This window comes from Balaenoptera musculus, chromosome 13 (assembly GCF_009873245.2).
Source record: "Balaenoptera musculus isolate JJ_BM4_2016_0621 chromosome 13, mBalMus1.pri.v3, whole genome shotgun sequence".
NCBI lineage: Eukaryota > Metazoa > Chordata > Mammalia > Artiodactyla > Balaenopteridae > Balaenoptera > Balaenoptera musculus.
Window position 1 is genome coordinate 58,181,087 of NC_045797.1, and position 27,425 is coordinate 58,208,511.

Genomic DNA, 27,425 nt, shown 5'->3' on the forward strand with positions numbered 1-27,425 from the left:
TGGACACAACAGCCATGTCTCCTGAGCTAACAGTAGCCAGACTTTGTTCAGGTGTCAGACAGGCAAGTGCTTCCTGGGGAGACTGAACCCTTAGCCACTGTCAGGGGAAGCTTGATTGGTCTAAGGGAATCACCATAATCCCATTCTACTCGCCAAGGATTGGTCTAGGAATGGTCATGTGACATAATTCTAACCAATGAGGCCTGTGGGAAATCTTCTGGGAGACTTCTGGGAAATTACACTCATTTTAAGAATGGTTTAGGAAAAAGGGCATGGCCCCTCTCTCCTGCTTTATTAGCCTTTGAACTATTGCTATGTGATGAAGTGACTGGCACTCCTGCTGACGACCAGCAAGAGACAAGCCTGAAGGCAAAATCGCCCCTGTTGCGACAACTAAAGCCCAACAGAATTCAATCTTTAATTAACCAGCCTAGGTACAGGCTTCCTCCAGAGTTCTTGTTATGGGAGATGATACACTTTCCTTGTAGGTTAAGCCATTTTTATTTGGGTTTTCTACTATTCGGCACTAAAAGATCCTTAAATGATAAACCCACTTATGTGAGTGGATGAATGTTTATCAAACACTTTATTAATTGCATTTAAAAAAATTAGACTGACAACCCAAATTATAATGTTTCACACCTGACCTTTTCAGGAATAAAAACAACTCCGGAAAGCTACATATATGGGAGAATACTTAGCCAGGGGGGATAAAAAATTAGGTCTGCCATTTTAACCTGCAAATAGAACTGGATGAGTGCTAAAACAAGAACTGTGTGATAATTTAGGAAATAAAACCATGCTCTCGAAAATACCCATGCCACAAATTTCCAAAATGAAAATCTGGGGCATATTAGTAAGAAGCATCAATTTCTCCCATGGCATAATCAAATATGACTGCAGAATCATTTTGTATGTGTGGTTTACTGAATAGTGAGCTACTCTGTTTAATGCCTTTCAGGGGCCCTCAGACAGATTTATTTCAAGAACTCTGTCACACTTGGAGGGCAAACAAAACTGTGACCTTTTATGATTTCTCCCGTCATTTTTTTTTTAACTTTCTCAAATCAGGTATGTTGGGACCTATTCATAAGGCTAACAGGTAATGAGTTATTAATACAGCTCCCAATTTCCAAATCAGTGGTGGTGCCTGGGGACGACTTTGGGAGACTGGAGTACGCATGCTCAGAGTGTCCACCAGCTCCCTGTACCAGCCTCACCCCTGAAAAATACACAGCCTGGATAAAGCCCCCACTGCCACAGCCAATCAGATGGCTGTCTCTTAAGCCTCCTCTATACAAGATCAAAGGGTCTCCCCTGTCCAAAAGCTAGACTCCGTTTTATAAATTAAAACTGATCGAGATTATGCTGATAACAACATGCCCTCCCTCACAGGCATTCTGAAAACACGCGCTCAGAGAGAAAAGGAGGGAGTCAGAGCTGGTATGCTAGGAATTGCATGTAATTGACAGAAGTTTGTAGCGCACATGAAAATCCTCTATCAGGGCATCACAGTAAAAAAAACTGGGTGAGGATCATGGCTCAAAGTTCCTTTCAACTCTGTGAATCTTTGATTCTACATGTGCTTACCCATTTTCCTCCAACCAATTTGAGTTTCTTTCAGAAAGAAAAGGTAACACTTGAGGAAAAAAGGAAAGAAATACATGACTTTGAGGCTTCTTCAGCAGACATCTTCTGGCTGGATTTTATCTTTTACTACTGAATAGTAAACAGTTTCCTTGTGCCCTTTTTGTTTTGTTTGTTTCAAACACCTGAACAGAAAGACAGTATTTTTCAGTCACTGTGGCTTCTCCTGCCACTCTAGTTCAGCCTAGCTCTTTATTTTTCTAGCATTTGTTCGCTTTAGCTTCTTTCAACCAACACTTCCATTGTCTGAACACCAAACAAACTCTCCCTAAAATATGTTAGATGCTAAGGATTAAATCACCTGGAATAAGTGATTAAGTATCAGCGGCATAAAACAAACATACTGAGCTTCAATTGGCCCAGACTCACTTATTATCATTGGCCACTGTATTTGTAGTTTCTTCCCCCCCTACAGTTTATCTTCTGCTAGGTCAAACTGTCTCTCTGATGATGAGTTCCATAATTTTTCAAACCCATGACCAGTGATCGATTCTGTTGCTTTTCAGGATAACCTCCTTGAGTACCATTTAACAGGATGCCCATGCTGAAAAATTCCATGACAACTGTAAACATGACTGTAAGCAGTTTTCAAACTTGTGAGAACATAAGAAATGGCATTCGAACTCAAATTAACCAACAGCCCCATCCGCCTGCTCAGACCCTCTTCCTCACTACTCTGGGGGTCCTTAGAGAAAGCACAACCTCACGGGGCAAGGAGGATACCGCACCCATGTTTTTCACTGAGCAGCCTCTTATTTGCAAAAGCAATTCGTTTCAACACTCATTAGTAACATTTGTTGACTGATTTCTGAGTGAAGCAAATGTTTACATCCCCCGCACCAAACAAAAATTCCTTAAAATGTAGACAAGAGAGATCCAAGTCACATACAGCCTCCCACCTCTACCCTCATGCCCCACTCTCCCAATCTTGCCTGTTATAGACACTAAGGATACAAGTCAGTGCTTACTGGCATGGCAGATGGAGGCATCAGTGTTGATTTACAGTTGAGGTACCTGTTGTGAAGGGACAATGAAGCCTTCTGGAATTATCTATACGTCCAGAATTTCCCACATACTTCTGGAATCGCTTCCCTGTCTACCTATATGGTATCAAATAACCTGGAGAAACCAAAAGGGAACATATTACAACCCTTTGGTCCTTAGAGGAGAAATGAGTTGATTGATTTTTTCCCATGAACAAAATACTTAAAAGTCTGAACACTGGGGGACATCCAGCAAGTTACAGAAAATAATTCAGTGTGTCCTCAGTCAGTCAAGATAACGGAAACTGAAATATGGTTTGTACTGTTCCCCTTTTTTCACTTGCTAATGCATTCCCTGATGGGTGTCCCCATGACATTATTATTTGGTCTGCAGTCGGCTTATCTGGCTGAGTTACAAGAAAGATGGAGTGCAGCCTGTAGTTTCCCCGTACTCTGCAGCAAACAAAGGCTGCCAGCTTCATGACGGCCGATGTGGGCTCTCTCAGGCTCCAAGAAGTTCAGCTACATCTTTTTAGTTAAAACTTGCAATAAAACAGATTAATCACTGCAATCACTTTTAACCACAGGGAAACACTGTAAGAAAGTGAAAAAATAAACCATCATAAATTTTACCAGGTTTTGAAGATAAAGTCCATTTTCTACTGGCAAACACCTTTATTTTGATAAAAATCTTGACAACCAGTTGTGCAAAGCTTTAGACAATAGCAATGGTGTAGTTTTTTAAAAAATATTAATTGTAGAAAAAACTAATTTGTTAAACTTAAAGCAAGTCTACAGGGTTAGAATGATCTTATCTGAATTGCCCCAAACTACTGAACTAATATTTTACACCAAAGGAGATACATTTGCTATTTGTATTATTTGCCAAACCTCCAGTTTGTTTTCAACTTTTTCCTTCATTTCACCAGTTGCTTTTGCAAGGGAGAGGGAAGTGAAGGGGATGGCCAAATCTGATTATTTTTATTCTTTTAACCAGCAAATAATACAGGAAAATGGGCCTCAGATGGTCACACAATTGAGTGTCAAAGAAGGACAGTGGAATCTCTCTGAAAGATAAGGTGGACATAAGAAAGATGGGCTCAGGAATAAGGACAGAGTCAACCCGAGGTCACAGTTTGCTTGGCAGAGGTCAGAGGTCAGTAACCTGGGGTATACCACACTGCAGGTGGGCTCAAAGAGGAAAGGAGAGTTCACCCTTGGTAACTGTTGGGAAAACCCTAGGACCTGCCTAAATTCCTTCAATGTTGCTGCTCCCCATGGTCTCCCATTTAGCATTGACACTGGGAGACTCGGTTACTCCCTCAATGGAATGTAACTTCCAGATGCTCCCCAAACAAAAACGTATCTTCTATGGCAATCAAGAACACTTGTAATTATGAGCAGTCTGCCTGATGGGGTTTAACGGCTCTTTTTGAGCTTTGAAAAAGAAAAATCAGGAGCTAAGGAAAAAATCACAGCCACTCGGGTATAACTGGATGTGAACTTTCTACGGCATAGCAAAAAAACTCCTGTTTTTCCCCTCAAGGCCATTGCTAAATGTTATCCATGAGACATGGTGGATACAAATGTCACTGACTCTGGCAATTTTGATCACAAACCACTTAAAGCACCAACCTCTTTTGTGTTTATGAATCACTTTTAAAAGGTGACTTCCCGGTGCAGATGGAAAGAATGGAAGCAAGTATCTTTTTTATTGATAGCAGAGAGGCAAGTAAGAATCTAGTTTCTATGCAAGATAACCTTCAGGAGTGTTAGCAATAGGATGTGTTGAAACATAGGGTATCACACTTGGGTAATACTGTGTCTAATGTCAGAAATGATACAGAAATAAAATGCATCTTCTTCTCTCCCCTGTGCAAGATGAATACGTGTGATACAACGGTGGCCTGGGAGACCCACCATAGAGGTCAGCCATGATAGTAAACAAACTATCCTTCTTCTGCCCAGATGAGAAACTCAGCTTTGCTGATGGGCAGTGAGAGAAGCAGTCTTCCAAGAGGAGTGTATACATGCCAGGGGGTACACAAGCAGTCCTTTGGAAAGTGTGGGTGAAAATAGTTGAACTTCTTTTTCTGTTTATTACCCCATCCCTTCAAGGTTTGCTTTTGTCTGTGTTTCATGATGTATATGTCAGAACAGTCCATGCACCTAATTTTAAAATGAATAAATATAAATTACATAGAGTGAGGCTTAAGACAAGTTTGGAGACCACTGCCTTGAGAAGTAAAGAAAGAAGAAGGGGGCTTCCCTGATGGCGCAGTGGTTAAGAATCCGCCTGCCAATGCAGGAGACACGGGTTCGAGCCCTGGTCTGGGAAGATCCCACATGCCGCGGAGCAACTACTGAGCCTGCGCTCTAGAGCCCACGAGCCACAACTACTGAAGCCTGCGCGCCTAGAGCACGTGCTCCGCAACAAAAGAAGCCACCGCAATGGGAAGCCTGCGCACCACAACGAAGAGTAGCCCCCGCTCGCCACAACTAGAGAAAGCCCACGCACAGCAAGGAAGACCCAACGCAGCCAATACATACATACATACATACATACATACATAAATAAATAAATAAAATTTAAAAAAAAAAAAAAAGAAAGAAGAAGGAAGTCTTAATGATATCCCCAGCACCCCGAAAACTGAGGAATCCCTTTGCCAGCAGCATCTTCTGGTCCAAGAGAAGGTCTGAGAACAGTATGTGAATGAATGAGTCAGGGAAGAGAAACAGTGCTTGCCTCTCAGATTTCCCAGATACATCTGCTCTTGGGAGATAATTATTCTAACACAAATGATACTTTGGTCTACAAATGAGCTGGAGAAAATCATCAATCTATTTCTGTGTCAGGTAGAACGTAGTGGGTCCTGTACAGACTATTAATTTCATGGAAAATAAGCCAACAGGGGAAACAGATATATCATTAGCAGAGTGAAGAAGAGACCCAATGAATTCCTACCAATCCTCCTACTTTCTTTTACTTGCAGAGAGCAAAATGACAAAGTATTTATGTCCTACTGTCTTTGATATCTCTGTTTATCTCATTAAAGGAAAAATGCTTCTGAAACCACAAGGACATGCTGTATTTCAAGTTTCAAGAATTCAATCCCAAATGATTTATCCAAGTTAACAGTATGCCTACAGAATTATAATCTTCACATTGCTGAAATTCTATCCCTTTTAATTTCATAAAAACAAAACACTACAACATTCATTTTCCTTTTGTTTATTGCAGGCAATATATAATATTAGGATTTGGTTTACATAAACAAAGTACATATATTTGAAAAATAGTGTTAATTGTTTTTAATGAAAATTTTTAATTAAAAATTTTTTTTCAATTAAAGTTAAGGCTAGTAAGAACAGTTGGCACTTTTTTTTTTAATTTTTTTTTTTAAGAATTTCACATTTATTTATTTATTTATTATTTATTTATTTATTTTTGGCTGTGTTGGGTCTTGGGTTCTGTGCGAGGGCTTTCTCTAGTTGCGGCAAGCGGGGCCCACTCTTCATCGCGGTGCGCGGGCCTCTCACTATCGCGGCCTCTCTCGTTGCGGAGCACAGGCTCCAGACGCGCAAGCTCAGTAGTTGTGGCTCACGGGCCTAGCTGCTCCGCGGCATGTGGGATCCTCCCAGACCAGGGCTCGAACCCGTGCCCCCTGCACCAGCAGGCGGACTCTCAACCACTGCGCCACCAGGGAAGCCCGGCACTTTTGATATCATTTCAATGACTAACTCCTATTCAAAATTAATTTCTCCAAAGTTCCACATAATGTATTCACAAGACTCATCAATGTTTATTTATTAAACTCAGTGTTTTCAGTAACTGAAAGAAGCATTATAGAATGTTTCCAACTGAGTCTCCTTCCATCTGTCCTCCTATTTTAATGTTCAACCAGTAGTTTAAACATAAGAATTGCACTTGGAACAGAATGGCCGGGCGTCCCCCAAAGGGTACAGCTCTCCATCACTCTGCACTGTACTTTCTGTCACGTACTAACCAGCTCTAGCAGCTTGCACAGTGCTCTTCCCACAGCCTACTAAGAGTAGTGACTGTATAATCCACTAGAAAATAACTCCACCACTTGATATAAACTCTATTAGGGCAGGCGTTTTTATCCATTTTGTTCAATCCTGTATCTTCTATACCTAAAACAATACCTGACTTTCACTATATATTTATTGAGTGAATAAACTGGATGAATGAAGGAATAAAGAACCTACTCCTTAAGGCCATTCTCTCAAGTTCCTACCACAAGGCTCCTTCAACTATTCTAGCCCCCCTATTGCTGGGTGGAAGATGACTTCATTTGCATACGGATAGCTTCATTTGCATACTTATCAGAGACTGTCTTTACTTTGACCAGCAAAGCTTCCTTAGCAACAAAAGTTAACTGCGGGCTTCCCTGGTGGCGCAGTGGTTGAGAGTCTGCTTGCCAATGCAGGGGACACGGGTTCGAGCCCTGGTCTGGGAAGATCCCACATGCCGCGGAGCATCTAGGCCCGTGAGCCACAACTACTGAGCCTGCGCGTCTGGAGCTTGTGTTCCACAACAAGAGAGGCCACGACAGTGAGAGGCCCGCGCACCGTGATGAAGAGTGGCCCCCGCTCGCCGCAACTAGAGAAAGCCCTCGCACAGAAACGAAGACCCAACACAGCCAAAAATAAATAAATAAATAAATAAAAATTTTAAAAAAAGTTAACTGCAAGAAGGGTCTATATATGGAAGAATAAGTTAGTCAATTGACCAGCTCAAACACAAAAGAATCCCCACATGTGTAGCCGAAATCTCCCTAATATGACCTTGCACATAATAGCCTTTCGATGGGCATTTGTTTTATTGGATAGTAAACTATGGTAATATAGTGTGAACTTAATATCTCTACAGCATTTGTAAGTTCCCATGTTATCCCAGTGGGCAAGATAGTGAAACATGGATTAGTCAATACAGTAAGAGGAAAAACAACAGTATGCAAACTGTGCTGGTGACTGGTCTTTCGTTAGCCTGGGAGAGTAGCATCGAGTTCTAGTCTTGGTCCTTAATGGATTTATCTATAACTTTACTTCCATTCTTATAGAAGGTCCTGGTTGGAAGTCCAATCTAGACCTTCTAGGGTCACTCTGGGCTAGAAGTAAACAGAATCATAATGAAAGGGTGACAATCAGAGTTTGATGATTTTCCCAAATACTTGTCCCAATGAGACCACTGCTCTTCTGACTCATGTGATTTCTCTTAAGTAGATGAACACTACAGAGCCTATATGTTGAATTTCTAAGCCATTCTCTTATTCTCCACATTTTCTGTTTCTTTTTCCTCTACATCTCTCAGAAATATTTGCCCAGCCTCCAGGAAATGCAAACAATTCCAATTGTGAGACGTCTTCCATATTATCAACTCTATATTTTCCCCTCTGTAACTTTCACCCACCTCCTGGCTTTGTGCTCTAAGTCCACACAAAGAAAGGCTGACCTCTTTTACCCTCAAAAGCTCATTAAGTATGTCAGGCACTTCTTGTGGCCCTTTCCTCCCCTCCCCACTCTCCCATCTGAGTCTACTTTTCTTCATTTCCTATCGTTAACATTTCTAAATCTTAGGACTCATAAGGTAGTTCAGAGAAGAAAGTAAGAATGAAATGTGGGACCCTAGTTGTCCAAATTTTTAAATTAGATGTCATGTTGATTTCTAGTTATACAGGGCTCATTTAAGAAATTCATACCACAGCCACAGATGTCAAAACACACCACAAATGCCAAATTCATATCACAGATGCTAAAACAAAGGTAATAATGTTTACCTAACATGGGTGTCAAAATCATCTGTTGAAATTATTCTTAGAATCACAGAATTTTAAAGCTGTTCATTTCACCCATTCATCTCACAGATGATGAAACTGAGATCCAGAAGAGTTATGTAGGTAGCCCAAGGTAGATGAGTAGCAATATTGAAAGTACTTGAGGCCCTTTTGGCCATCTCCCAAACAACAAATTATGATCCTATAACGTACTGAACGTCTGTCATTTCCTCCAAACTCCTCATGTCAATAATGTCAGCACATTAACTTCCCAGGAAGCTAAATTTACATTGCTATTAGTACAACAATGACAGATTTTAGAACTAGAAAATCCCCTAAAGGACAGTGAGCCTTCCTACTATGAACTAGAAAACTGAAGGCCAAGGAGGCCTGGACACTTGTTGGCGGAAGCCCTGCGATTTAGCAGTAGAGCCAGCAATGGGGCCCAGGTCTTCTGATGACAACCTAGAACTCTTTAGTATCCTACAAAAAGGATTAGCTAAACACCATCAGTATTACAAATCTGAGATCGTTTTAATCCAAACTTGCATTTATGACTAGAAAACTGTAATTCTTTTAATTAGCACACAAGTTCTGTCTTAGGGAAGTGCTAGGCTGGACAACCGTTTGTCAGAAAGATGTAGAAGAAGGGAGTCTGAACAATGGGGGGGAGGTTGGATTGAATGCCTGCTAAAGTCCCTTCAGCCTCCAGGATTATTCGATTCTGAACTTCCCTGGAGCTCAGCACCTCAGCTAGCCAGGCCAGGTGGGGAGGTGGGGAATGTGCAAGTGTCCTGTGGGACACCCTCTCCTGCCTGCCGTCGGATTGAATGAACTCTACCCTGCTGTTTCAGGCATTATTCTATATCCAGTTTACATGCAATCAAATACTCTCGGCACAGGAGGAGTGTAAGGAAATGCAGCTCTGTCATTTCCAAAGACAGACTACACTGCTTAGCTTTCAAAATTGCCTTGCCTAAACGAGCATTCCATAACCGAACCTCCAAATTCAGCTTTTACAGTTTGTTCATGTACTATGCTACTATCAAAATTAATTATGCAGCATCTTCATGAGGAGAAATCAGATTTGGATGTGAGTTAGGAGAGGAAAGAATACAGCGCCCTTCCCAAAAGAAGGTTACTGCATCTACTTCCCCCCAAAAGTGCTGGAGTCCTTCCACACACAGACAGATTTCAGATGGCAGTCCCCAGCTGAGCTAGCCACGGGAAGGAAGAAGTTGACATGTTTGAGAAATGAGGAATACGCCAACGAACAAGACTCTGAGGCCAACATGTTATTAACCACCTCCTTTCCAAGTAATTCCATTCCAAACTGGAATTCAACACAAATCTGCTTCTTTGCTCTCCTGGATGGCTACTAAATCTTTAAATGTACTGATTTTAGATGTCTTCTTTTTTTGCAATAATGAGTCCAAGGGAAGAAGGTGGGTTGTTTTATTTTTTCCATCTCAGAGAAAAAGAATTTGTAATAAGGGTCAAGCTCTGAAAGTTAGAAGGAAGCTTCAGCAGTAGGACTGTCACATTGAATATTTTTACATGAATGACATTAGCAAAAAAAATTCAAACGATCCGATTACACGCATGGGAGCCAAGTGTCACCTAGACTTCAGAGGAGCAAATTGATGCTCTACAACTCAGTGTCAAATAACAAAACAACAACAAAAACAGCCTTACAAGGTATCACAAATTTAAGAGAGAGTGATTCTGTAGAGACTCCATGTGCAAATACGCAAAGCTCTACTTTCAAAGGCTTGGACCGGTTTTCCACTCTCCTCGCCCTGGTGTGACTAGCCTAAGGATGGTGTACCCAGTCATCAGGAAGGTTGGAAAAAAGTAGATGTCCTATCTGCATTCAGCTGCCTCCACCAATGCATTAATGTTATCTGAGGTCTAACCCAAAGGAACCCTGCACTTCGGGGGTTTAGAGGAAGGTTCCTCCGGCCTCCTGAGCTCCGCATTAGCCTGCGAGGCTGGCATACCACATCAGTCCCGTCTGCTACCAACATCAGCACAATACAAGAAAAAGCCCTTTTCCTCCTCTTCTGAGGTTTGCACCACTTTTCCTCCAAAGGTATTTCTAAAAGGAAAGTACAACTTAAGGGAAGGAGCCCAACTGGGAAAGGTCGGGTCTTTTTGATGTTTACCTTCCCGGGGAGCAGCGTCCAGAAAACCGACCCACGCGTTCCAAGTCAGGCAGGTGTACAAAGACAGCGAAGGACGAGAGGCGAGGAGAAGAGGGGGGAAAGGAGGCCAAGGAAGCCAAGGAGATAGTGGCGGGGGGCTGAAGCCCAGACTTGAGGGAAGAGGGGAAAAGGAAAAGGAGGATGGAGAGGAAAGAAGAGAGTCGGGGAAAGAAAGAGGAGCGAGAGAGAACAAGGGAGGGACGGGGAAAGAAAGAGAGAGGGGAGGGGTAAAGAAAGGAGGCGGCGGGGGAGACGAAAGAATGTGCCGCGGACGCGGCGGGGAGGCGGCCGCGGGGACCGGCGCGCCCCTGGGGAGCCGCGGGCTGCGCCCCACGCGCGGGCGCCCGGGGCACAGGGCGCGCCCGCCGCTTACCTTTCAGGATGAGGGTGTCGATGTCCCGGTCGATGCCCAGGAAGTAGCACTTCCTCCAAAGGCCCGAATAGGTGGCGAAGAGCGGCCGGCCGCACTCGGCGTCCAGCCCGCCGAGCCCCAGCAGCGAGCGCCAGGACTCGGGGTCGGCGCGCCCGGGGCCGCCCGGGAGCAGCCGGCGCCCGAGGGGGGGCGAGTCCCGCAGCGGCAAGTGAGACAGCGGCATCAGGCGGTTCTTCTGGTCCGGGGGGTCGGCGCCCGCGCGGCTGCGCTCGCAGCTCTCCTTGTGGCGCCGGGGGTCGGTCTCGTACCAGTGGTCGGTGAAGATGGCCGTGACCAGCAGCCCCAGGGAGCAGAGGCTGAGGCCGAGGCTGAGCGCCGTGAAGAGCGCCCGCGGCTCCATGGCTGCCCGCCCCGCCGCGGCCGCCGGTGGGCTCGCGCGCCGCCGCCAGACACAATGCACTTGGCCTCCGCTCGCTCCGCGCTCCCCCACCTGCCCCCCACCTCCCGCCCGCCCTCGGCTCCCGGCCCGGCGCGCTCCCTCCTCGGCTCCCTTCCGACCGCGCGCCCGCCCCCTCCCCGGTCCGCCGCTCCGCGCCTCCCCGAGCCTCGAGCGCTTCCTCGCCCCCCGCCTCTCCCGCAGCCCCCTCGCCTCCCTCCCGGCGCCGCCACCCCCGCGCACCCCTGCGCCCGCTCGGCACCTCGCGACCAACCCGTCCTCCCTGCTCTCCCGCGATCCCCCTTCCCTTGCGGATGCCTCCTCGCCGCCCTCACTGCTCCCTCGTCCCTTCCTCTCTCCTCTTCACACTGTCCCTACTTTCCCCCTACTTTTCTTCAACTCTTCCTCCCTCTCTTTTCGTCCCTCTGTTTGCCCCCTCCTTGTCGCTTTCTATCGCTGCCCTGGACGCGATGTTTCTCTCCAGCTGCCCCCGAGCACACTGCCTGCCGTCCTCTCCCCTCCAACGACCTGAAAAGACATCCACCAACATCAGACCTAGTCTTGTCACTTGTCCAAGTTGATGTTGATCAGTGTCGCGTTTTCTACCCAGAAGCAAATCCCATCCGGGTCGGGCTGCGTGGTGGTATTTAACTCTTAGGAATCTCCATCTGGAGACGAAGACCCCTTCTCCCTCCTCCTGAAGGATGCAGCCTCGGAGACCCCTTGGCAGCTCTGTCTCCCTGCCATCCTCCCTTTCTCTCTCACTTGCCCACGGCAGCCTGTCAGCGCTCTCTCCGCTCCAGCCCCTCTTCTGAAAGAAAGGCACCGAGTGTCACTGGAGCCATGGGTCTCTATGGCCAGAGATTTTCTCCCACTCCAGCCTGCTCGGAGATGGACTTCTTTTTCGTTGACCACCTCCATCTCCCGCCGGAGTGACGGCCTCCTGGCATTTCTAGAAGCGCACAGGATCAATAAGCCCTTGCAATGGCACCTGCTCTGTGAGGTGATGACTGCCTTTGAATAAAGAAAGCCCTTAGTAATAAATCAAAGGAATGCTTTTTTTTTTTTTTCCCTCCTATGCAAGTTTCTTGCAGGGACTGTGAAGGTCAGCAGCGAAGCAATACTACACACCGAAGTCAACATCTCAGCTTGCTTCTGTTTTCCAGGGCACTGGGCAGTCACAGATGTTAATTCGGAGAACGGCAGGCAGATTCACATTTTCTAAAATGAGGAAACGTTAGGACTCAGGGTCCTGAGTTAATTGATTGTGTTGTGCAGCCTCACGACAGAGGAGCAATACCCTCATGCCACTTAATGCCCTCGGGGCCACATCACAGACAGAAAACCAGGCTGCATGAGCCCAGGGATGCCAATTCTTGTGTTCTTATGCTGTGAAATATTAATGATCAAAAGATGATGAGGCATTCATTAGATGCTGAATGTCATTACTCCACAATTTAATGGGACTTACTAATTAGTGCCCCACATCAATTGGTATGAATGTGATTTATATATTTCCTCTGAAATGACATCTGTAAAGGTGATATAAGAAACTTGCTGGGATTTATTTTCCTTGCTGTTTGTACTCAGCATCTTCAGAGGGTTTATTTCCCACGAAGACTGTGTACCTCTCCTGAGCACCTCCGTTCACAGATAGATCACTTAAGCAAATCCTTCAGTCATACTGGATGCCCCGTGCCCATTTCTGCTGACCTGACAATGTGAATTATTACTTGAATTTTATCACAGCTTCAGCAAGATCTATGGTGAGCTTCAGTCTAATTAAGGAAGACAAAGAATTATAATTGTAGTGCTCCTCTCACCTATAAGCTTTTCCTTAACAGGAGCCGCTAAGCGCATCAAAGGAGTCTTATCTGGATTTACACAAAAATGATGAGACTTAGAAGCTCTCTTTTATTTATACTCTATACTATGTGTAAATTCCTAGATCTTTACGGATACAGAGAGAATATCTTTAACTGTGAGCCCACGGCTGATATCTGAAATTTGCTCAAGTTGTCATGTGTCCTTTTATTTTTTAAAACACCTCTTGAGATAAAGATATTAGATAAAGATAAAGATATTACAAACCTTGCAAGTTCCAAGGGTGGTCAAACCTTTAGCAACTCTTCACCCCCTTTTCAAACCCTGATGCACTCTAAGAAAAAAATATTCTGCCACATTTCAGAGTCATCGGATTATCTTCACACAATAACCATGTCCCCACTGGGGCTGACAGAAGGAAACCTCTTTTTCAGGCACTTGTGTTTAACTTAAAAGAAAATAATGTTCTGCTTCATTTTCCTAGCCAGAACCCTTGATCATACCCTTCTCAGAAAATAGCACTATCCTTGAAGTTCATTTATGTCTATGTTGAAGATCAGTCTCGGCATATAATCCAAAGGTTACTATGTGATGGATTACCCTTGACAGTATTTCATAAAAAATGTCACACGTTACAAATATGGGCCAGCAGCATGTAATGAGAGCACTGCCTCTGCTGGTGCAGCATTAACAGCATCAGCGGGGATGTGACATATGATGTGTATACAGGTTTTGCTACAGCAACTGCATATCGTTCCATCCACGTTCTTAAATTTTCTCTTCTGGATATTTCCAACAATGAACTATCACCCACGAGCCCCACTCTGTTAAGGGAGTGGGAAATACAAAGATGAATCAGTGGTTCCCATCTTCTGGATGCTCCCAGTCTAGCGGTGAGAGACAGACACATAGACTTTTCTGTGCACTCTAGCACAAAGCAGAACAAAGTGTGTGGCAACGTGGACAATGAAAAGACTAACCACCTGGGGAAGTCAGGAAGGCTACTTAGAGACAGTAACTTTTGAGTTAACTCTCAAAGGATGAGTTAAACTTTACCAAGAGGACTAGATCAGAGACACTGGCATTCCACTCAATATAAGTCTGATTTATGTATCTACCCGACAGATTTGGAGGCTTCCATATTTGAGCCCACTGTAGAAGGAGAATGCTCTTCTGTGTTTTTAAGTCATAAAGTTGACATCTTGAATCCCTGACCACAAGCTAAATACTTGCAGGTGACGAGAAGCAGGAGTCTAAGCCAGAACATAGTCAATGTATGAGGGCATTTAGCCTGGCAGGTAGTCAAGATGATGGGAGATCACATATCCAACCAGAACACCAAGGCATGTCTCAGCAGGGCTGAGGGCGGTGCCATGCCCTCAACGTTTTCAAACTTAGCTTGTTCTTCACTTGTCTTAAATTTCCCTTTGCCATCTCCAGATCTGATATCACCAATATCTCCCTTGGAGAATAACAGTGTCCTAAAATGACAGGGATAGATCTGGAGAATTTCCACCTGGGCGTTTCACTGTGTTGTAGAACTCAGTATGTCCAAAGGTCAACTCATATTTCCCTGTGGTCCAACTGCCCCTCCTCACTTCTCTCTCTTTCTGGTGTTGACAAGTCAGTCAAGACACTCAGACTCATTATTTTAGAATTTTCTATCGCATTCACAAAGTGGTAGGGATTCTTCCTTTTAAATGTCTTTATAGCCAATCTTTCCTCTTCATTTCTACCACTTGCTATCACTATGCCTCTATCACCTCACATCTGGATTATTATTCCAGCTCCCTCCTTGGCCCCAGTGATTCCAGGACAGCTGGGTTCATGGGCAGATCATCCTGAAGTTATCCTGGACACTGATGCCAAATGCATCTTCCTCCAACGTTGTTTTTTTTTTTTTTTTTTTTTTTAATAAATTTATTTATTTATTTATTTTTGCTGTGTTGGGTCTTCGTTTCTGTGCAAGGGCTTTCTCTAGTTGCGGTGAGCAGGGGCCACTCTTCATCGCGGTGCGCAGGCCTCTCACTGTCGCGGCCTCTCTTGCTGCGGAGCACAGGCTCCAGACGCGCAGGCTCAGTAGTTGTGGCTCACGAGCCTAGTTGCTCCGCGGCATGTGGGATCTTCCCAGACCAGGGCTCGAACCTGTGTCCCCTGCATTGGCAGGCAGATTCTCAACCACTGCGCCACCAGGGAAGCCCTCCAATGTTGTTTTGATGATGTCATCCTTCAGCACCCAACTCTTCTTTCTAGGTTAGAGAGAATTATCCTCTATATTACACTAGAGTCCTTCTTTGTTACTGTCAGTATTCCCGTAGCATTTAAACATCCCAACTTATGTGTTGGCCATGTTTAAATACTGAGAGAACAAAACACTTTTGCCTTCTCCAAACACACTTATCATAATGTCTAGGTGCTTTATGACATTCATCGTATTTCTCTACACAGGAAGTTCTTAAATAAATATTTTCTTACAAAAAGGTACACACACAGGGAGAGAGAGAGAGAGAGATCTCCAATTATCACAGAGCTATGGCAATGATTTATTGACATACCTATGCTAAGCTGACCATGCTAACCATGAATGTTCTAAAAGGCTTTCACCCTTTTGCCCCACTGCTGAGACCAAAAGCAATATCTTTCCTCATCTCAAACATTTAGATTCCATAGAATTTAGACTATGAAGTTTAACCAAAACCACACACTGGACTTCCCTGGTGGCTCAGTGGTTAAGAATCCGCCTGCCACTGCAGGGGACATAGGTTTCAGCCCTGGTCCAGGAAGATCCCACATGCCGCGGAACAACTAAGCCCGTGCGCCACAACTACTGAGCCTGTGCTCTAGAGCCCGCGAACCACAACTACTGAGCCTGCATGCCACAACTACTGAAGCCCGCATGCCTAGAGCCCGTGCTCTGCAGCAAGAGAAGCCACGGCAATGAGAAGCCTGCGCATCGCAATGAGAGAGTAGCCCCCGCTCGCTGCAACTAGAGAAAGTCTGCCCACAGCAATGAAGACCCAACTCAGCCATAAATTAATTAATTAATTAATTAATTTTAAAAACCAAAACAAAACCACATACTGGCTTTTAAAAAGAGGAGGGGTTTATTCTTGGTACTATCAGACATTTTTCCAGCATTTAATGTAAGGATAGAGTCAATTATGTTATTGATCTACAATATGTCATTTCTGCAAATAATTGAGATATCTTATTTTAACATGATCATTCAAAACTGTTCTCCTATAACAATTTTATTTTAATTCAATAACATTTATTGAGCATCTCCAGGGTAAGTTATTGTGCTAGGTCCCACTGGATTATGCAAAGATGAAACAAAACCCATGGCCCATGCCCTCAGGGAGCTTTAGGTTAGTGGAGGAGAAAGATAGAAATGCAAGAGGCTATAAAGAGGGATGCCTGGACTGAGTGCTGTCGCAGAGGTGCAGACAAAATTCAACAGGGAAACCTAGTGCAGGGAGATCAATTTCCAGTGGGAAGAATATGGTTAAGCCAAGTAGATAGATGCTATCTCAGGGAGGCCTTGGAGGAAACAAGGCATTTTCTGTATAGGTGTCAATTTAGTCCAGGGCAAAGCCAAAAGTAAATTTTAGAAGTAGCACCTACCGTGGTCCTCCTCTCCACCCGACACATGTGGTAATTCATCTTGCCATTTTGTCACTAACTGGAAGCCTGGAACCAGAAAATACCACAAAGCCCTGAAATAGATGGTGCCTGATAAGCTTCTCATTTCACTGACACACCACGGAATGTCACCATTCTTTTTCACATTCCTGGATTAAGCTGTTTCCTTTTTGGAGTCTTTAAGCACATATGGTGAAAAAAAAAAAAAAAAAAAAAAAACCACGTTCAAAGAAACCCAAAACCATGTTAAGTCCCACTCAGAGTGTGATGTTTCAGCAGATGGCGGCTCATTAATTGCCGTACCCAACTGTATTCCCCGCCTTATCTGTGTGTCTGGATACTGGCCTTCTAAGTTGAGGGCTAGTTCAGCTCCTTCAGGCCATGTTTGACAACCAAGGCGGAGCTGGACATAACTGAGATAGGTATCTAGTCTCTCTGATTCACAGCAGCCTACGATGCTGCCCAGGTGAACAAAATCTATTGTTTCCAGGTGTGTCTCCTTTTTCTTACCCTTGAACCTCATCTCTGAGTTGTATCTACTCAGAGGCACCAGGATCTGGGGGATACACGTGCACTGGAGTCAGACCACCTATAAATTCCAGACCTACTACTTCTATTTTTTTTTTTTAATTTTATTTATTTATTTATTTATTTATGGCTGTGTTGGGTCTTCGTTTCTGTGCGAGGGCTTTCTCTAGTTGCGGCAAGTGGGGGCCACTCTTCATCGCGGTGCGCGGGCCTCTCACCATCACGGCCTCTCTTGTTGCGGAGCACAGGCTCCAGACGCGCAGGCTCAGTAGTTGTGGCTCACGGGCCTAGTTGCTCCGCGGCATGTGGGATCTTCCCAGACCAGGGCTCGAACCCGTGTCCCCTGCATTGGCAGGCAGATTCTCAACCACTGCGCCACCAGGGAAGCCCCCAGACCTACTACTTCTTACCTGTTCATCCTTAGCCAGTTACCTAACCTCTCTGAGCCACCCAAGTTCAGAAAAACAGGGATATCAACAACTACCTCTCAGGATTCATGAGTCATCATTACCACATGCTAAATATGTTTCCTCCCACTCTTCCCTACTCTATCCACGTAAACACAGAAACATGCTTCAGAAAACCCACAGCCTAATCATATTAAGCCCACGTCATTTAAATGTCATAAATACAAATAGCTATTGATGACATGATTTTTTTCATGTTACTTATTATTCATCTTATTCTTGTAGGAGAGGCAACCTACTATTCTCGTTTGTTCAGTTAACATGTAGTGAGCCCCTGTGGGCCAGGGAGAGAGCATTCCAGGCAGAGGGAACTGCCAGTGCAAAGGCCCTGAGGCATGAAAGAGCTCTGTATCACTGAGGAACTGGAAAGACACCACTGTAGCTGCAGAGTAGTGAATGAGGCAGTGAGCAGCATGAGATTCAGTTGCAAAGTTGGTCAATAGCCACTTCACACATGGCCTAGAAGGGCATCCTATGAAGTCTGGACTTTGGTCATAAAAAAACCTTTGCAGAGTTTTAAGGAGGGGGGAGGGGCACGAGTTGATTCATATATTAAACATCACAGACGACTAAGTGAAAAATGAACTGGGGCTGGGGCTGGCAAGTATGAAAGCAGGGAAACCAGTCAGGAGGCTATTGCCATAGTTCAGACAAGGGATGTTAGTAGCTCAGACTAAAGACACAGCAGTGGAGGAAGAGAGGTGGGTCGAGGTTGAACTCATGGAATTACTGGGAGTCCAGATGAGGAAAAGGAAAAATCAAGAACCAGGCCTACGTTTCTGGTTTGAGTGTTTGAAGGGTGGTATCATGAACTGAGGTGTGGAACATTCCTGAGAACAAAGTAAAAAATTCTGTTTGGGGCATGTTAAGTTTGAGATGCCATTTAGAAATCTCAATTGGATGTATGAATCTGAGAGTAAGGGCAGCAGTCTGGAAGGGAAGATTTCGATTGTAGAATGTCAGCAGATAGGTGTTAAATGCATGTTGATATTTAAATTCACAGGACTAGGTGAGATTGCTTAGGGGAGAGTGCGGCTAGAAAAACTAGTAGGTTCGGGTCAAGGCAGGCTCGAAGACACTGGAGCATTAAAACCTCCATGGGGGGAGGAGGAGCCACAAAGGAGACCAGGAAGGAAGGTAGGAAGGAAGCCAAGAAAATGCATGTCCCCAAAGCCAAGGCAGGGGAGTCAAACAATATGCTTTGATGACACAGCAAGAAGACATATAGAGTCTGGGCTGTGGGGTCGGAGGGACTTGGGTTCAAATTCTATGTGATTATTTTGTGGGGAGCAGGATTTGCTTAGCCTCTCCAAGCCTCTGTTTCCTCATCTATAAAATGGAGATCAGAGTAATAATAGAGCTGCTATGAGAATCAAACACACAATGAAAATAAAGCATTAGCAACACAGTGAATGTAAAGGCTGACATGTAATAAGTGCCCCGTGTATATGGCAGCTGTTGTGATTGTTGTTATTTACCATCTCCAACAATAATACTTGGTGGCCGCTCACATCTGCAGGTCATGATCCTCGTGCGGTACAGAACGTTACTCTCCCAAGGGTTGTACCCCAATGAAAAGCCTGAAGGCTTACCATAAGGCTCCTGCAAACATAAATCATCTATAGTATTGGCAGAATGATGAGCGTTCAAAAGTGCAAGAAACCATTATGCTCTTTCAATAGGTTATTTTGTTATGAGCCCATAAAGGGGTTCAATGGTGTTTTGTAAATAACCAAAATGAACTGCCAGAGTACGATAAGGTATCTCCAGTCCTCAAGGTCTCTAAATGGACTAGAGAGAAAGGCCTCTGTAGAAAATGACTGCCCATTTTTATGGAAACAAAACATGTTAGGGGAACCTAGGTAGAACCTGGATGTCCCCTCCCAGTGCAAGGGGCTGGGAAAGCCCAGAGAGGACAGGGGGACATTAAGCCAGCTGCAAACAGCATCTGGATGAGAGGAGAAAAAGAGACAGCCTCCTCTAAAAAGGGGCAGGCAGAAAAAGGCAGACTCAGGAAGGACCCAAGACCCAGCCAAGATGCAGCTCCTAGAAGCCAGAAGGCAGCTCTCCAAAAGTGATGAGAGATCCAAACTCTGCCCACGTGACCGAAGTCAACATTCCAGATTCACATCTGGAATGTGACCAGGGGACGAAGATTGAGTCAAATGTCCCCGAACATGTGAATTCAACCCAGGTCTGGAGGCATTTTCTCCCCACTTTAGAGAGCAACAGCACCACCCCGGACAGCTCTGTTTGTTCCTTCAGTTCTTGACTTGGATGAGCCTCTTGAAAACTTATTTGAGTCCAGGTAATCATTAGCCAGTACCTGAACAGCTATTATGAATCAGATACTCCGAAGAACACAGAACAACGTGTCGTGTTCTTTACAGCTCTCGGCACGCCAGGATTTTATCAGGCGCCGTGGCGTGTAATCATCTGCTGCACGGTGTTTGGGGAACCATCGTGTTCTTTTGGAAGGAGTCACCCGTCTGGCAGGACCTGGTACACACCTCCCCACAGCCACACCGGAGCCCCTGTAATGAATGGGTGCCACGTGGCACTGATGGTCACTCAAGTGGAGAAGCAGATGAAAGCGTGAGGACAAATTACCATCTCACCACTGACTACCGGTACAGAGAGGTAGGACCTTGTCAGGGTCAGATTTATGAGGCCGATTAAAAAAGAGAGAAAATGCACCAATGGCCAAAAAGGAGTCCAAGTAGGTGGCTTTGATGTATGAGTTCCATCTGCCTAATTTAGTTGGTGTCTGTGGTCTGCATGTGATCAAGAGCCCTGGGCTAGGTGAGTGGCAAGTCAGGGAGGGGGCTGACAGTGGGGGAGATGTCGCTTAGTGTTTTCCAGCCAGGCCACCAAGTGCCCTCATGAGCCCCGCTGAGACAAAAACACAACAGAAAGGGATTCTCTTCAAAGAATCGTGGAATTTAGCTGAAAGAAATCCCTGAAGTTTCAAACAGTGAAGTTTAATCCCCACTTCAGGACTTTCTGAATATTTAGGGAAATTCTTCCATTTCTCAGTTTCCTTTTCTGAATGCTGCCTGGCTTTTTTGGTCCTGAATAATGTGGACATAGTTTGAATTACTTCCTTTTTCCATCCTCACTCAGCAGTTTACCCTTTTCCATATCAACCACTTTTGCAAAGAAGCCCAGGTTCTTTGTGTCAATAAAATGAGAATTGAAAAGGGCTCTCACGGCAGTATTGTTAACTGGGTTTACAGAACACTCTTTTAAATGTTATATTTGGTAGCAATGACAGCAAACTCTAGATATAGAATCCTGAAAGGGGGAGGTCAACACAGAATAGAGCCAGGATCAGGACTAAGGTTGTCTGGGGTTCCTGGGATCTGAAAAGAGATTTGGAGAAGAGGAGCTATCGGAAGTACTCTAGAGACAAAGGAAAAAGAGGTGACAATAGCAAATAGTGCATGATCGAGAAATGTTAGAGGGGGCTTCCCTGGTGGTGCAGTGGTTAAGAATCCGCCTGCCAATGCAGGGGACACGGGTTCGAGCCCTGATCCAGGAAGATCCCACGTGCCGCGGAGCAACTAAGCCCATTCGCCAAAACTACTGGAGCCTGTGCTCTAGCACCCATGAGCCACAACTACTGAAGCCCACACGCCTAGAGCCCGTGCTCCACAACAAGAGAAGCCACCGCAATGAGAAGCCCGGGCACCACAACGAAGAGTAGCCCCTGCTTGTCACAACTAGAGAAAGCCCGCACACAGCAACGAAGACCCAACACAGCCAAAAATAAAATAAATAAATGTTTTTAAAAAAGAAAGAAATTTTAGAGGGACTTTCCTGGTGGTACAGGTGGTACAGTGCCTGCCAATGCAGGGGACACTGGTTTGAGCCCTGGTCCAGGAAGATCCCACACACTGCGGAGCAACTAAGCCCGTGTGCCACAACTACTGAGCCTGTGCTCTAGAGCCCACGAGCCACAACTACTGAGCCCGTGTGCCACAACTACTGAAGCCCGCACGCCTAGAGCCCATGCTCCACAACAAGAAGCCACCGCAATGAGAAGCCCCCACTCGCCACAACTAGAGAAAGCCCACGCACAGCAACAAAGACCCAACGCAGCCAAAAATAACTTAATTTTAAAAAAGATGGTTAGCATAAATTAAAAAAAAAATGTTAGCTACGTACTATTATTCTATAAATCAGTAGGTAGAAACTGCACAAAATAAGCAGCACATCAAGTGGTAGGCACAGGTCAGAGCTGATGGGAACAATTATCCCCCAGCCTGGTTCAGCAGGGGTTTGGGTATTTAAAGATCTAGATGGCTTATGCTTAGGAGAATGGCGATTTCCATGGTTTCCCTGATCTTCCTGCCTACTACTTCCCACCTACAGTCATGGAGCTTTTATGGATTTATAGAATAATAGTACGTAGCTGACATTTGTTGATCACATACTATTTGCCAGGCATTGTTCTAAGCACTTTATATGGTTTTTCACTTAATCCTTGTTAACAGTTATCCTCATCCTCATCATCCTCATCATCATCATCCTCATCATCCTTATTTTATACATGAGGAAACTGAAGCACAGAAAGGGTAAATAACTTGCCCAAGGTCATACCCTTAGTAAGTGGCAGAGCCAGGACTGAAGCCTGCATGCTATGACTCCAGGGCCTGCACTCTTACCTGTTATTTGTATCATTACAGAGAGAGGACAGTGTTTTAGACCAGGTGATGATAGTAGAATGACAATAAGTGGTTGGATTCCAGGTAGATATTGCAAGTAGTGCCAACAGGATTTGCTGATGGTGAGAGAGAAAGAAAGGGACTGGGTGGAGTTGTCACCAGTGGACACGGGGAGACTATGGGAAGTGTAGGTTGGAGCAGTGACACTTCTCAGGAGCTACGTTTGGGATGCACTAAATTGAGACACCTATTAGATCTCTAAGTGGAGATGCTGAGTGAGCAATTGGAAACACACATCTAGGGCTTGGGGAAGGGGTTCAGGCAAAGATATAAATTTGAGAGCCAACAGAATCCACATATAGATGCTACTTTAAACCATGAGACTGGATGATGTCACCCAGGGAGTGAGTGTTGATAGAAAAGACAAAAGGGCCAAGGACTGAGACATGGAAATCTGCTACAAGTTGAGGAGCATGACGAGTTGAGTAAGAACTAGCAAAAGAGACTGGAAGGGCATGGACAGAGAGATAGGAGACAGTGTAGTCTGGGACACCAAGTGAAGAAAGTGTTTCAAACAGAAGAGAGTCATCAAGGTCGCAACGTTTCTGATTGGTCAAGCAAGATGAGAAATGAGAATTGACCACTGGATTTAGCGAAGAGGAGCTCTTTGGTGACCTTAATAAGAGCATTTTCAGCAGACTGTTGGGGATGTAAGCTCAACTGGAATGCGTTCAAGACAGAATAGGAAGAGAGAATTTAGAGCAGTGCAGATAGATCAGTTTTTCAAAGGAGTTTTGCTGTAAAGGGAAGGAGAAAAAATGAATAGCTAGAGGCAGAAGTGGGATTAAGAGAGGTTTGTTTGTTTTTTTTGAAGATAAGAAGATAATAGCATGCTTATGTACTGATGGAAATGATCCAGGAGGGATGGAGAAATTGATACAGAAAAGAGAAGCAGAAATGCTGGAGTGGGGTCTGGTAGATAAATGGAGAGGTTGTCTTAGGTAGGTGCCTGCAGAGTTCATCCACAGTAACAGTGGAAAGAAATCAGGACATGGTGACAGTTGCAGGAAGATGAGTGGGTGGATGATTGGACCTTATGGAAGTTCTCTGCTGATTTGCCATGTGCTCTGCAAATGTTAATGTGTTCAGAGGAAGGAGAAATCTTAAAAATGGAGACGGCCAAAGAAGTATTGATGGGGCGATTGGGACTTGAGCTTCAAAAGATCTATGAGAGTAAATAGGTGGAGAAGGAGATAGTATTTCAGGAATGGAAAACCATGTGAACCCAGAGATAGTAATGAACAAGGTATGTTCACGGGATAGTGAACACCCTGGTCCTCCTAGAATTTCTGTCATGAAAAGTTTGATAAACTTGGAAATATTGATTAGATTCAGACAGGAGAGGGTTTAAACAACACTAAGATCTTAGGAAAGGAAGAAAGGAAGAATGACATGATGGCAGAAGAGAAATTAGGAATTAATCTAGCAGTGGTGGTAAAGTAAGTGCTGAGAAGGACTTCAGATCACCCAGGCCAGGGTGATGAGAATCACGAGGGCAGCACTGGAAGCAAAGGAAGAGATGCCAGAAACATTATGAATAAAAATAGTGAATAAGTCAACCAAAGGGGATAAAAGAAGTCAGACACCAACGCTGGAATTCAAGCCAAGATGACTAGGACCATGATGGATCTGTTGACTAAAATGAATAAACAACCTTTATATAAGCAAGTCGGTACATAAATCAGGAAGGAGAAGAGATCTGGAGATTTAAGCTCTGGCCATTTGGGTTTGAGAGGACAGAAGGATACCTGTGTAGAAATGTCCACCAAATAGTTAGAAAAGTAGATTCGGCTGATATCTATGCAGAGGCAAACATGTTCAGAAGTCTGTGGGAGTCTGGGTAGAAAAGAAAAGCAGAGGTCGTGTCTGGAGGCGAGGGCTGGGGGGAGGACGAGGGACCAGGGTCTGGCAGCATGTTGTGAGTGAATCAGGAGAGCCACACAAGCCAGGGATGGGGAGTTTCAAGAAAGGCCTGGTCAACGGTGTTGAGAATCATGGGAATATCCAATAGCGGATAGAAAAGTGAGAAAGTGTCTCAGTGACATAATACCTGGGACCTTCGGCAGGTCATCATCCATAGAGGACTTAAGGCAGGAGCCAAACTTCTGAGGTCTGAGGGATGAATAGAAGGTGAAGGAAAAAACGGTAAAACGTTGATTACTTTTCGGAGAACTTTGGCAGTCAAAGGCAGGAGGGAATCATTCTACAGCTAGGGAGGTCAGGAAGATTAAAGCTTCTTGAAGGCAGAGGAAGCTCCTGGATGTTTGAAGGAGAGACATGGAGAAGGAGAAATGAAAGTTACCCCTAAACCTTAAAGTAATAATTTGAATAAAGAAAAATTGTGATGGAACTAATAATATTATTATTGCTTGCCTACAATAAAATTTCACTTATCACAGACTGATTTGATGTCAAATAGAGAATTTTTAAAGATCTATGGCTGTCCCATTAGATCTGAGGGAGACAAAAAAGGTAGGTCTAAAGGTAGAAACTTCTTTTTTCTGTCTCAGTGAGGACATCGACTTTGTGGTGTGGTAGGATAGAATAATCTGCCCACTCCATCCCTGGGACCTATGAATGTGTTACCTTACATGGCAAAAGGGACTTGGCAGATGTCATTAAGCATCTTGAAATGGGGAGTTTATCCTGGATTACTCCAGTGGGTCCAATCTAATCACATGCATTCCTAAAACCAGAGAACATTTCCTGGGTACCGTCAGAGAGACGTGTAAAATGGAAAAAGTGTTAGAGCGATGCATTGTTGCTGGCTTTGAAGATAGAGGAAGTAGACCGCAAGTCAAGGAATGCAGGAGACCTCTCAAAGCTGGAAAAGGCAGGGAAACAGATTCTCCCCTAGAGCTTTTAGAAAGGAATGCAGCCCCACTGATGCCTTGGCTTTAGCCAGGTGAGACTAACTTTGGACTTCTGACCTACAGAACTGTTAAGTAATAAATTGTCTTAAGTCCTTAAGGTGGTGGTAATTCGTTATAACAGCAATTGGAAACTAATACTTTAGTTAAATTGCTTTCTTCGTAGGATAGTAGCCCACAATTCACCACTACTTCCCCTCCTCCCTGACCCTGTTCCCCCTTCGATCATGCTCCAAGGCTCTACTGAATTCCAGCAGACATGACAATTAAAATTCCTAGCAGCTGGAGAGTGGATGCCTCGGCCAATCCTCCTGCACCGCAGGCATCCATCTTCTCCAGGCATTTATTTCAGCTGAGCACTCATTCCCTCGCCCGACGTGCTGCTCTGCCTGCCATCCAGGAATGGGAAAGGCTGGAGAATGACTGTGGGTGGACGCTCCAGGAAGCAACAGAGAAGCCTGAGCGCCAACGATGTGTCCACTGCAGTCACAGGAAAGATGCATTCGGTGAGCTCTTCAGGTTTGTGCAGAGCAATGAGCTCTTTCCTGTGTCAAACAGCTGGAAAGATTTTTTTTTTCCACCTTCACTTTGAATGCAATCAGAATGGATTTCCACCTGAAAAAAATTTAAAAGAATGGAGCATATGTAGCTATTGCCCTGATTACCTGAACCAAGTTAGCAAAGCCCTAGAGGTTGCTTTGAACTGTGACCATGGACTCTGAAAAACGACCCAAGTATCTTGAGAGTTACTTATACGGCAGGTGTGTACTGAATGAGGAGTGTTGATCCAGAGGAGGAATTTATTGTACAGGAGGAAGGAAAGACATCAAGGTTAACTAGTAGATATAAAAGGAGCTAAGTTAATAAATCCAGAGGAATGTGGACAGGTCATGAATACTTCATGGAGAAACAGCCAAAAACAAACAAACAAAAGAAAAGGAAGGAGACACTGAAGAATGTTTATATTCTTAGCGCCATAACAGTGAAGGGTGTGAAGAATACAGTTGGGGTGTAGACATAAAGCGCAGACGGTCTGCCCCAGTCACTGCTGCATTGGGGCTTATTTCCCTTGTTAATGATGTCATGACAAGAGGAAAAGCGCATTAGGTTGGTTATTAGAAATTGGGTTACATGTGTCTAATTAGCACCATCTTGAGAGGAGATTTGAGCAAGGGTTTAGAGGAAGGTGGCTGTGCAGCCATGAGTGAGGTCCTGAAAGAAAGAAATTCGTTACCTCTAAAAGGTTAAGTTGGACTCTTCCAACAGAGAGAGCTTCTGGCTCAGAAACCACCCCACCCCTGCCCCGCCGCTTCTCTGGCTGGACCAGCAAATGGGTATAAAACATGTTTGTGTATAAGCATTGTCTTGCCAGACCTACAGGGGAGAAAATTCTCGGAACACAGGGCAGTGGTGCTCTGTAGGAGCCAGGGGTTCACCCCGTCTCACTGGTGTTCAAGAAGGTGTGCCCACCCCGTGGGTGTGTGGAGAAGAGGATAGAGTCAAGTGGCACTCATCATTCACCGTAAAAATAAGACCAGTGTTCAATAATACACGTGGGCTAGTTTTTTAAGTAGACTTGCTCAAGGGTATCATACGTGACAGCAAACAAATCTATTGATCCTGATGATGTCTTTACATAAGTCATTCCTGAAAAAAATGAAAGATGTGTGCTTATTTGTACATTGTTCAGAGATCTCTAACTAGACAAGGGAAGGGGCAGGTGTTGGGAGTGGAGGGGCAATAATGTGATAAATCCTTTTCAACTTTAAGATGCATTTTTGGGCTTCCCTGGTGGTGCAGTGGTTGAGAATCTGCCTGCTAATGCAGGGGACACGGGTTCGAGCCCTGGTCTGGGAAGATCCCACATGCCGTGGAGCAACTGGGCCCGTGAGCCACAATTACTGAGCCTGCGCGTCTGGAGCCTGT

General features: G+C 44.8%; 1 protein-coding gene across 3 annotated transcripts in view; it reads right to left on the reverse strand.

Annotated features, from left to right (window-relative positions):
* TMEM178A (transmembrane protein 178A) overlaps positions 1-27,425 on the reverse strand; it is a 112,487-nt gene that overhangs the window by 38,326 nt on the left and 46,736 nt on the right. Inside the window, exon 1 of one of the 3 annotated variants that reach the window (XM_036872296.1) lies at positions 11,006-11,489. The exons of 1 other annotated variant lie outside the window; for it this stretch is intronic. In XM_036872296.1, the coding sequence (XP_036728191.1) occupies positions 11,006-11,405 (400 nt within the window). In that variant the 5' untranslated portion in view covers positions 11,406-11,489. Of the gene's footprint in view, positions 1-10,593; positions 10,787-11,005; positions 11,490-27,425 lie in introns of those variants that run through there. One more of the 3 variants, XM_036872300.1, reaches the window with a different exon arrangement.